Source organism: Anabas testudineus, chromosome 7 (assembly GCF_900324465.2).
Source record: "Anabas testudineus chromosome 7, fAnaTes1.2, whole genome shotgun sequence".
NCBI classification, from domain to species: Eukaryota; Metazoa; Chordata; class Actinopteri; order Anabantiformes; family Anabantidae; genus Anabas; species Anabas testudineus.
In genome coordinates this window covers 3,435,366-3,447,856 of record NC_046616.1, presented here as the reverse complement: position 1 = coordinate 3,447,856, position 12,491 = coordinate 3,435,366, and the positions used below count along the sequence as shown (strand labels likewise).

At 44.6% G+C, this 12,491-nt stretch overlaps 1 protein-coding gene across 3 annotated transcripts in view; it reads right to left on the bottom strand.

The window, feature by feature from the left end:
* Positions 1 to 10,751, bottom strand: part of flna (filamin A, alpha (actin binding protein 280)) — a 38,048-nt gene extending 27,297 nt beyond the window's left edge. For 2 of the 3 annotated variants that reach the window (XM_026368489.1, XM_026368491.1), the window contains exons 1-2: positions 10,537 to 10,751; positions 4,510 to 4,982 (exon numbers count right to left, since the gene is read on the bottom strand). In XM_026368489.1, coding sequence (XP_026224274.1) covers positions 4,510 to 4,879 — 370 coding nt within the window. In that variant the 5' untranslated portion in view covers positions 4,880 to 4,982; positions 10,537 to 10,751. The remainder of the gene's footprint in view (positions 1 to 4,509; positions 4,983 to 10,536) is intronic. The other variant, XM_026368490.1, reaches the window with a different exon arrangement.
* Positions 10,752 to 12,491: the final 1,740 nt, after the last annotated feature.

Here is a 12,491-nt window from a genome sequence, read left to right as displayed (position 1 = left end):
CTTTCTCTTTAACATGCCAGGTTGTATTTGGCCATTAGAGAGCAGTATTGTTAATTAATGACCAGGACTCTTCACGACCAATAACCAGTATTTTTGTTTCATTTGCTGGTTTCATCAGTCACAATATTTAAGCTCAGTGGTACATATATATGACATGGAGTTTTAAAATATGGTAGAGAAATAAACATCATAATGGTAGAATACTGAATCAAATAATTGAATTTAAATGAAAAACGTAAGCTTCTTCAAACGAGTCGAGGATGCGAGTCCTGCACATGTATTTAGTCAGGGGATGTGTGTTGATATCAGCTCTAACACACTATGATAAGTCAACACTAGTAGACACTGACATAGTGAATCAGATGTATTCCTGCCAACTCTCCCCACACACTCGCCTGCAGGTAAACTCTTACTGTAAGAGGAAAAATATGTATTTGGGGAACTGCTGAGTGGCCTGATTATTCACAGCTGCTCCACCTGTTTCTCTAAATTGACAAATTTTGTGACCGCCCCCCCCTCCTCCCTCCCCCCCACAACCCATAGACCTGTCTTACTATCGGTTGTGCCCTTTACAATAGCTCTTCAACACACTTACAATACATCGATGGGCTATACTGCGACAATCTCACACTGTCTGGTGTGAACAGAAGCTAATGTCTAAAATGTTGGCAAAGATTTGCTGCATTGCAACATTTGCTAAATTAACCACTTGGACTGCAACTTATCTATTTTAATTATTTCACAAATTGGCCTATTGAATGTAAACAAGCTGTGAAAATTGCAGTTAAAATGTCCTGGAGCAAAAAAAAAAGTGTGTGATGCGTTGTCTTCTTGTTTGGCTAAAATCAATGCGCTTCCTGCATGTCTCATTGCAACTGATAGTTTTGCAACCGCACAGAGATATTTGCTATATATCAAGTACGTTTATCCCCTTTTCTACGTATTTCATTATTATGTAACAGCGTAGCAGCAGCCGTCGGCATGGTTGTTGCCACACAGTCATCTGTCTCAACTTGCAAGACTCATACGGGAGCAGCCAGGTACAAGGTTACACCACAGCTCGAGTTTATTCCACATCCTGCCTGTGTGGACGACAGAGTTTGGCACCGTTGCTGCCATCTTAGTGTTTCAAAACCTTTCTCCACATGCTGAGTCAAGCAAAAATAAAGACGATGTTATGTGTTTTAAAATCAGGGATCGGCTGCTGACAGACTCGAGAGAAGATGCTGCAGGCAAGAAGCTGATGGAGAATGGAGGTCTGCACAAAGAGCACATTAATTAATAGAAACAGTGAACTACTGTGTGCCTAATTACATACACAAACTTTAAAGATGATGGTAGTTAGGGACATGATTGAGCTTTTTCAAACATGGGTGTGATGAACACATAAGCAGTCACAACAGGAATCAACTCACAGCATGAGACCTGTTAAAATCCTATGGGCATAAAAAACTAAATACACAGATCCATACAAATTAAAGGGGCAGTAAGTTGACATCAGGAGACATAACAGAGAAGCTGAGCTGAGCTGCAGTCAGAGTCTCCCCCCATTCACTCCACTAGCTGCTAGGTGGCAGCCTTGTCACTCTCCGTGCTCCCGACAGAACATGTGAGGTCTACTCTACTGTGGCCTTATCAGTAACTATGCATCTGCTGCTGATGCTAGATCATGTGGTTTATTTTTACAAAACAGCAAAAGACAGAGAGATTACCTGAATGTTTGAAACCCCATGAAAACAATCTCCAAACTGACACATGTGCAGGAGGGGTGGGGGATCCATTTCAAGCAAGAACCCTCATCTATCTGGTGCTAATGACATGTCAGGGCATCGACAACAAAGGTAGCAGAGCAGACAACAGATAAAAGATAAACAAGTGTTTGGCGAGGCTACTATTACACAGCAGCTCTGTTACAGTAGCTCTGCAGCCCAGCTTAGGTTTTCTACTTAGAAACTTTATATTTTATTTTAAAGATGTCAAATCTGTGCAGTCAAATCATGCTTCGCTTAACTTCACTCACTAACAGCATTTGTCTTTTGTTTAACTTTGTTTGTTTAAAAACTGAAGGATAAAAATGAAAAGTTTACTCCAAGATGACAATGTCAGGATTCAATGTCAGGACATCGAGCTCAAACTGTGAAACAGTGGTTCAGGGAGGATGGTGCATCATTTATACACATGGGTTGGTCAACACAGAGTCCAGACCTAAACCCTACTGAGAGTCTTTGGGATGTGATGGAGAAGACTTTGTACAGTCAGACTCTCCATCATCATCATCATCATCATCAATACAAGATATTAGGAACATTTATGCAACTCTGGAATAACTGCTGTGACACTGCAGAAGCTTATTGAAGCAATGTCACGGTGACTGTGTTGCTCTAAAGCTAAAGGTGGTCTAACAAAGTATGTGTGTGACTTTTATTTTGGATGGACAGTGTATTTACTGGTGCTGGTTAAAGCTCTTCGAAAGTGAAGATTTAGTCGTCATATATTTTGTTCTGTTCAACACTTCACTGCTGTGACCTTGATTGCTTATTGAGTAGAGGAAATGACTGGTTTGTCTTGAGTAATTCACGATGACAGTGTGTTACAGTGAGTCCTGGTGCATATTAATACTTAGTCATTCCAAAAAGCAAGCAAATAATACGTAAAAGCAGAAATGAAAGAGGTGTGGTGATCAACACCCAACACTAGAAAAATGAAAATCTAAATTCTGAAAATGGTGTGAAAATAAAGTCTGGGATAAAAGAAAACCAGTGAAAGAAAACAGAGCAGCTTCAACCCAAAAAGAGAAAGCGAGGCCTCGTGCAGTTTGCTGGAGACTGATGGCAGTTTGGTAATTTGTGGTGAGGGTTGCTGGCTGGGTGTGTCCACTTTCTGCAACAGAGGAAGTAAAAAAGAAGAGCGGGCTCCCCTCTCATCTTCAGATTAAATGAGTCAGAAGGAGAAGCGAGGATGAGGGTGAGTCAGCTGGAGGCACAGACAGACAGACGGACGGACAGGCAGAGCTGAGGAGGATGGCTCACTGGTGCCTGGTACTGCGCCCTGAATACCAACAGTGCAAAGCTTAATTAAACACACAATCAGCTGGCATCCAGATCAGAAACCTGGAGAAACAAATCTCCTAATATTAAAATAAACATTTCTGATTAGATGTGAGAGTGAGACTCAGTCATCTCCGTTTGTCTGGCTGTCACTGATGGTGTGATCCGTCCAGAGCAGCTCCACCTCTTCTCCTCCGCTGAGAAAAGGTTTGAGGCGCTGTTCTGTTTGGTAAACGCTGCCACCTCACCTGTTGGCTGCAGCTTAAAGCAGTATTGTGTTTGTGGAAACCATGAAACGAGCCAGACATTCCCCTCGAGATGACAGAGACTCACTCACACCTGATTCACATAGACTAAAAACCTCTTCCTCTGTTTTAAACCACAGACTTTCTGTTTTTTTTTCCTGTTTTGTCCTAAAGAGAAGAGGGTAGTTGTGTATTTACTGCAGGTGTGGACAGTAGGATTAGTCATTCCTATACAGTTTCAACAATGGACTGAACGAACTGTTTCAATTCAAGACCAAGCCTATCAAGGATCCTTGAAGCTCAGAATAAGTTGATCTAATCTGTGTAGGCAGATAGAAATCATGTAACATCTCTCAAACAGTGCCACATTGCTTAGAGACAGTCTCACAGCTCTGTAGTGAATATCCAGCAATCTGATAACCAACTGAAAAATCAGCAGTGTTGTGAGCAGGCACGCAGCTGCATGTAGGCAAAGCCCATTAAACTCAGTTTTATGTCACCAAGCCTGAGCCAAGTTCCTTCTAATGCTGCAGAGCTCGAGCCCCAGCCCACTGCACGACATGAGCACAGACAATAGCCCAGTGTGTCTCCCTGTCTAAGTGTGTGCACAGGATCAGCTCTCCTATTCTAACTAGGCCTGAATTACATCCTGGCCCACAAAGTTTGGCTGGGACCGGCCCAGCCCGGCTCAGGCCAGGGGAATAGTGCAAGCCTGGGGCCCCTCAGCACAGTCAGACCCCCTCCTCCTAAAACAACCCTCCTCAAATCTGGACATGAAGGAGACAAAAGCGCTGCAGCTTGGACTCAGGGGAAACGCCTGCTTTACTCAACACAGTGCTGTTACCAACAGACTTCTTTAACACTCATTCAGAGGGTGTACAACTTGTGGTGTGATGTGTTTTTGTGCCACTTTCTTTACAAGGTGACATGTTTTTTGTTTTTTCAAGTGTGCAGCGACACGCTCAGCTTTTCCTCAGCAGCACCTCAGGCCTGCACACATGCACCGATCTTTAAATGACTTCTACTCTACGTGACACTGCAGTCCAATTTAGCTGGAGCTCATTTAATTATGAAAACCAAAAACACATGCACAATCACCAGAGATGCCACCTGAGCTGAGGCAGAGGTGTATTATGCAGAGGGCAGCTGCCAAACCAACGCGCACACACTGGCACTCATTCATTACGCTCGGTACTGTGTTTGCGGCGCGTACGCACCTATGGACACCAGCTTGATGTTCTCCTTATCCAGGAACTCCAGAGCCACAGACACGTTCTCCAGCTGCATCTGGCGGAAGGTGGGCCTCTGGTTGTACTTTCTGAACATCTTCTTCTGAGACAGGACCTCCAGGAGCCCGATGAGCCGCAGCCCATCGCTGAGGTCCGTCTGCAAGTTGCCGATCCTCTTGTTGACGCATTTCAGGTGCTCGTTGCACCAGCGGGTGAAGGTGTTCTGCTGGATTTTCTTCCACGGCGCATCCTCGGCGAGGTCTTTCTCCGTGGCGGGCATTTCTGCGTCCTTGTCCGTGGAGAGAGCGTTGGGAGCGGGCGCGGCGCTCTGGTAGGGCCGGGGGTGGGAACCACTCATTTTTATGGTCTCGGCTGTCTCTCGGTTCGCTGGATCTTTTCTGGGTGGAGTCTGCTCAACTTTGCGTGGCCGCTCCCTCTTTCTCTCACTCACTTTCTAGCTTCTGTGTTTGAGAGAAAAAGCAAAGAAAGAAAAGGAGTGAACATGAGAGAGTGACTTATAGCCTGGAGATAGAGATTTCGCAAAGAAAGGAGGTGGTTATGGCTCCAAACAGCAAGAGAGGGAGTTGTTTTGGATTGAAATGATGACAGAAGTGATATGCTTGTATAATAATTGAAGTGGGCTCCCATCTCTGATCCTAATATGATAATATGGTAATCATTAAAGTCTGGCCAAAGCAACAGAGGGAAACGTACAATCAGCATGTTTCTCAACACAGTTTCAAATAAATAAGTTCACATTCAGTTGAAACAGAAAAACGAAACAGAGAGAATCTTTTTTAGCCTTCTTGTTCATGACTGACCTCAGTAGTTGAAGTGTGCTTTAGGATTTTCTTTATTTGTCTAAGATAAAGACGCCTCAGTGTTCAGAGGCTGCAGACAAGGTCAAATCTTTAACAGCAGCACAGTGAAAAGACTTGTTTGGCATCGTTTAGCAAAACACAAGGCTCTCCCTTATCCTCAGCCCCAATACAGCCCTGATCCTTTTGGGAACAGTCCTGTCCTGCGTCCTCCGTCCCATCGTTTGTCACAGTAATGCAGTTTTTGGAGGAAAGGGAGGTTTCTGAGACGGATAAGTGATAGGACAGCAGATGTATAAAGATAGAGGGCTCACATTCAGCACATGAGCTCATCTGTTGCTCATCTTCATGGGTCCCAGGCGGCAGGGAAATAAATATTTGAGATATCTAGAGGGATATAAACGTCACTGACTCCTCATAAGGTCACACAGTTATGTTTGTTTGTGTGCTCGGTCTGGATGCAGCTTTGGCCAACTTTTCTTTTCGGTGAAGTTGTTCGTGTTTGGACTTTCAGAGTAACAGTAGTAATCTAAGTTTCTACTTTTGTCTGCTTACACATGCTGTTTTTGAGGTCTTATCTGTAAAGAGGTTACAGTGAGGATCAACTAGACATTGAGCGTCTAGACACCGGCCTTACTCACCTCCTCTGTTTGTCTCCAGCTTGTCTTTGCTGTACTGACCAGACAGCTGGAGGAGATCACACACTGTACACACTCTATGATGGACTAATGACAAAGCTATTTGAGAGTAGTTTCCTTGTTTGCATTAAATGCATCATCCTATGTGCATTAGAGACACATTTATTTAAAAGAAAGGAGATAAAAGAGTGATGTGGTAGCAAAAATTATATCCCAGAAGTCCTGCACATGTTGCAGCTGTCAGTTCTGATCTGGTTTCATGCAAAAGAAATCCCCTGGGAGACACAGTAATGAAATAATTTAAGTAAAGCAATTAAAGGGGGGAAGGGGGGCTGAGGTACTAGCCACATATGAAAATAGCTTAGCTTAATGTGTTTTCACCTCAAGAAAAGAACTTTGATATCATAAAAAGCCTACTGACGTTTTTAACTACACTAATAACTAAAAACAAGTCCAGCCTTGGAACAGAGTGTGTTTACATGAGGATGATAGTTTCAGATAAGTTGATCTAGTCTTGTTGTGTTTTTTTTTTATTTGTTCCTGTTCTCAGTGAAGCTGCAGGATGCACATGATAAATGCTTCTTCGCTGATTTTGACCACGTCTCGAGAAAATTTGTGAAACAGATTGAAACTCATTGACCGAGGTTCATTAAACTATGACACTCAATAACATCTGCAAATCTCACAAGCACACACAAGTTCATGCATGTTGATTCATTTCTTTGTGTGAGTGAGAGAACAGCAGTGGCTGTAAAGACAGAGTTAGAGATGTGACTCTGCAGCTTTTTGACTAAATAAGGAGCTCAGTGCCAGGAGCCACAGCGTGGCCAGCAGCCATCAAGAATGCTTCGCCTTTCTGTGTGTGTGTGTGTGTGTGTGTGTGTGTGTGTGTGTGTGTTGTGTGTGTGTGTCTGGTCAAGGGAGAATCTCAAGAATGCCCCTCACCCCCGAAACAACCCTGGAGCCCCCAGCCTTAATAACACCCCAATAAAAGAGCCTTATTAACACACACACACACACACGATGTGGCACCAGCATGTTTTACATTGACTGGACAACATATTTTCATACTCTGTTCCCTCTAGGCGTGTAATTTGCTCAATTTCCCAGTTGTCATTATATTTAAACCAGTCACAACAATTTCCAGGCCATAATTAAAATATGAAACTAATGACGACAGGGGCGGAGCAGAGAAACGGGGCAGCAGCAGAAATGAGTTGAAAAGATGTGAAACTTTAAGACACTGAGATGTTTTAGGTGAACGGACACGAGTTCATCCACTGATTGAACTCCTAGTTAAATAAGTTAGAGCTGTGAAGACTGATGAAATAGTCACAGTGGAGCGGTCTATTGTTTCAATGGAATTTGCCAAATAAACAGGAGACAAAACACGGGCGGGGACATCAAGAGCTGACCAAACACATTACAACATGTCAGGATGTGGAGACCAGACTGAGCGCTCTGCTCTGTTGTCTGGCTCCCTCTAGTGATTATGTCTCACACCACATGTTGGAGTGTTTTGGGAATCGTACTGTTCTCATGTCCTCTGGGACCTTTGCTTTTCCTATATTTATCCACCTCTTCTTCCCTCTGCCTCAGACTTCTTTCTCCTTCAGGCTTCATCCTCTATAATCTGGACTTATTCTGAAAAAATGCTTTATCTTTCAGTGGATTAGTTGAGTTCATGCCCCGCTTCGACCGTAACTAATAATTAGTAATGAATCATATTTACAAAAATACCTTCCAGTGCTTTATTATTAACTAACTACTAACTATACAGTTCTAATCCACTAATGCAATATATTACTTTTCAGCTTTTACGTAAGTAGACGATTAATTCTTCGATCACTGATAAAAAACTGTAGCTGTTCAAATCAGATTTAAAAGCTTCATACAAGCTCAAAGGCATGAGCACACAAGTTTTGAGTGAGGCAAAATTTGAAGAAGTCATGCGTTGTGCCAAAACTGACAGAAGATCTTATTAGGATTTTGGGAAGCTGAGCCAAATCCAAGGGTGAGATGAGTAATACAGCTAATCCTGCAATATTATTTCACATCTCACTTACATGTCAGACCTTTTGCCAAAGCCTACAATGAGCAGCAGCACTATAAGCTTCGTTTCCTGGATCAAGAGTATTACATGAAACCCAAAGGATGAGGAGCGAAGTTAAACGCTTCTTCAGTATTTCTGTGAATTAATGGTAAAATAAGAGCGTCCTGAGAGATAGCAAGCTCGTTTTAAACACTTAGTTTGGTCTAGATAATGTTAATGATGTTTTCCCACTGATATTTTTATTAGTATCATCCTGTGATACCAGCAGCTTCTCACTCGCCACACCCAATCAGCCACAAGTTGAGCAGAGTAAAGGAAGTTAGATGAACGCTGCATGCAACGCCGCTAACCACATGACACACACACTTACAGTGGTGTGGAGAGGCAGCAAGTCAGATGCACAGATTAGAGCAAAGTGATCGCCTTCCTTTCAATTTCCTGCAGACAGCATGTGCATGTGCGTGACTCTGGGTGGCACCTATTGGGTGTAAGTAGGTGAAGAAGCGTCAAGAAAGAACAAGGTTTGGTTTGCAAGTTTGCGTCTCACACTTTCTGTGCCAGCAACCTCTTCCTTTCACTTCACGACTCTCTCATCTTCAAGTCGTTATAAAGCTGAGAAGATGCGGCCATTGAACTCGCTCCTGGTTTACTGGCTGGACGTGCACGGTCACTCTGACACCCAAAGCCTACAATCTAAAAACTGTGTTTGAGATGGAGGGTGTACAGGAATGCTATGACCTCAGCGTGAAATCACCTGCCAGAAAAAGTTGGAAACAGCAGGTTACATTCACTTTAAGAAGAAAATAATCACATTCCACTGTTTCAATCACGCTTTTAAAGGAGAAGAGGAATAGATGGTGAGGTAGCAGATAGCATCACCTGCAGCTAAGGCCCTTTTACTGAGGACAGTGCTTTTGTAACAGTGTTCATGCCTCCAATAAAACTCAGTTTATTAGATTCCTCTGATGGTTGTAATGATTAGTCCAGGCACATGAACATCAACAAATTAGCATCAGTAACCCCACATTAACCCTCTGACTAGACTACACACAATTCTTCTTATTGCTTTGGACCCATAAACATTTGGGAGAAAATACATTTCAACACAGTATTTATTAGATTGAGCTCTGGTGATAATGTAACATGAACATAATGAATCCCCTCCACACACCACACGGAGACACAGCAACTCTGTGCCACATATAAAATTAAATAGAAAGTATTTTCTCTGCACATTTGTCTTTATTTTTTATTACTCTCTATGTGGAAACCTCGAGCTGTTGCTTTAGTGGTGAGACAGAAATAGACGGCACATTTTCACGGCCTTATCACAAATTCAATATTAAGGTTAAGTAAGGTTAGAGTTTTTCTGTCTTTTATATTTACATCCAATAGATCACGAAATACCATCAGAAACAACAAATACTGTTTAGTGTTGGTTTTAGAAATATAATAAGGACACTGGCACTTTACTGACTGTTGCTCTTCTCCCTTCACCTGTAACCTGTAACAGATCGGAGCCTCTCATTCTGGTTCCTGTGTTAAAACTAAACCACTGCCTACTGTGGTTTAAAGAGTTCCCATCAAGTTATTTCAATTAGTTTAAATAATTTCTGGCACTTTGCCACGTGTGCGCTCTTCCCTGACAGGGGAGTCCCCACCCTGAAGGGCAGCATCCCATTCACCTCTCAGTAAAAGCACCTGGTGCTGTATCCAGGGTCAGGAGGGGGCACACGCACCAAGCCGTGACACCTGTTGGTCAAATCCACAGGTTGGGTATAATGTGGTTGCTGATGGGACTTCAACCCCTGCCTCCTCTTTACAAGTGAAAAGCCGCCGTTCATACTGGACCAAGTGACCCGCGATGTGAGACCCGCTACCGGCGGCGGGGGGCGCAAGCGGCCACCGCTCGGCCCCCCGTTAAAGAGCTCCCTGCAGTCAGTGTCCGTGCATTGCCTTATTTGGTGAGGAGCCCCTAATTCTCACACCGGAGAGATGCTTGAGTCCGCCGCTGCTGCCGCTGCCGTGCACGCGGAAAACCGTGCTCGTGCGCGACAGCCCATAAACAGCCTTTCTGTGCAGGAACGAGCTGGTTTGATTGACGGTATCCGACACTAAGACAGACTACAGCCAGCACTGGAACACGGAGAAAGGCACCAAACCCGTAACTCCGTAAAACAGCCTCAAACCTTCAGGGACTTTGGAAAAGTGAGCGGTGCGTGAGGCGTGGCGCAGCGCGCAGCGCGCAGCGGCGGCGGGCCACCCGGTGAGAGCAGCGTGCCATACGGAGCTACGGCACCGCTGCTCTCTGCCAGCCCGCTCCCATCGGACCAAACTGCCCCTCATCATCATACATGACCGAAAACGTCACGTCACCCATTCCCAGCGTGCGCCCTGAGCAATAACCACACTGACACAACTCATTGGAAAAGTTTGGTGAAGAGAAAACCCCGAGAGAAAAGCCCACACAGCATCTCTCCCTCCAAACCAGCGCCGTTAAACTTACATGTGCGTCGTAGCCTGTGATCTTCAAATGCGTCTACGGTGCCTCTCTGGTCCGCTCAGTCAGTGCGCGCAGCAGCCTGCAGTTCCTTTGGTCACAGAGGGTGTGTTTGTGTGTGAGTGTGTGTGCTGCACCGAGGTCCGGGACCTCCCTCCCCACGCGCAGTCCCGGTGGGGGGAAATGGGTGTATTGGTTGCACTGATGGCGTAAAGGAAAGAAAGAGATAGTCCCTGCGCTCTTTTCCTCTTTTCTAGCTCTGCGTCTCCTCGAGCCCCCTCTCTCTCTCTTCCAGTCCTCCACAGCAAGAGCCTTAATTGGTAAACGGGTAGAGCATCAGAGGTGCTGGGGGTGTAACTTTCTGCCTGGTTCTGCTCTGTGCTCCTTCTTTATGGGTCACGTCATGACCGCGCCCTCGGGATTTTAAAGGTATGATGTCACCGGCCCGTGCACTGCACCTATCTCTCCTATCTTCTTTTTATTTTACCCCGGGGGTGTGTTTGAAGGGAGCCTTATCCTGTCTGCTTCTGCATGTGAGAGAGAGAGAGAGAGAGGGGGGAAGATGAAGAGTGTTCCCCACATCCCTCCGCACCCTCTGTTCTCATTCTTTCCTGTTATCTGTTATTATTCAGCCAAACTGGTGAACATGGGGAGCTGTGTTTCTCTGTCAAACCCAGCTCTGACTCAACACAGGAGTGGGAGGGGTGTGTGAGTGTGAGATAGACCGAGGGAGAGAGAGAGTGTGTGTGTCTGTGTGTTTGAGCGCTCTCCAGCTGAGCATTGGCTCAGGAACCAAGAATGTTCGGCCTTTTCTGTGCCCTCTACTTACAGTTCATCAGTCTGGAGGGAGGATGGAGGGAGGACAGGAGGAGGAGGAGGAGAGAGATGGTTTGTTGGAGGTGGAGCGGTTGGGAAAGTTAAAGTGAGAGTGGAGGAGAAGAAGTAAATGAACTAAATATCACTTTAAAACATCTCTGAACTGCTGTTTGATGATCTGTGTGTGATTATGTATTTATAGACCTCCAACACTTCGACTGTCGTCAAAGAAACATTTTCAAAAACAGCTTGGGAGAGAGTTAGACGGCACTCACAGACTCTCTAGTAAAGTTTACAAGTCCTAACTTTAGCTCCCCCAGTTTACTGGCAGTCACTCACCTACTGCACTTGTTTAAGTTTCATGTACCAATGACAGCAGCACCGATCTTCTCATTTCACTGTAACACATTTAAAAACTCCTCATTTTCTGAATGAAACTCAAGCTGATTCAAATAAACATGTCAGCCAGAGTGGACTTGGGCAAATCACTGCATCTGGCTAAGAAATAGTTCCACACACAGCTCCACATCAAACCCCAACTTGTTGTTTTTACACCTTGTTTTTTGTGACGTATTGGAGCCAGAACAAATACCTCAAAAGTGTTCACCTGTTTAGCCTTCGAGTTGTGATATGAATTACAATAAAAGCAAAGGACGGCGACACATCCAGCTGACAGTCAGTCGTCGGCCAGTGCTGGATCCTCCGTGTGTCTCCCAACATTTCATATCCAACATTTTGAACTGGTGGTCGTCCCCACGGGAGAAACCACTCTCGTTTGCTGATCAGCTTAGTGAATCACTGCACAAACAGAGAACTGATGAAAGCAAGAAGCCAAGAAGGGACATACTGAATGCTCATTTTTCACCTTCATTGTATTTTCACAGCGACGTGGCCAAAAATGAAGTAACTGAAACGAGTCAGTGAGAGTGGTGTAAAAATGGTTTACGATGTTTGTCTGTAGTTCTAGAGGTAAATCTCCTCACGCAGGTGCAGAATGTATGTGCTAGCCGCCAGTTGCCACAAACAAAAGTGTCTTAACAGTTCTCACGTCTCATGTCAGAGGTAACAAAGATCCAACTTGTACCAACAGATAACTAACGCTCATGGTGGCTCAAGGATCATGTTTGTCACATGATCCAAGAAAG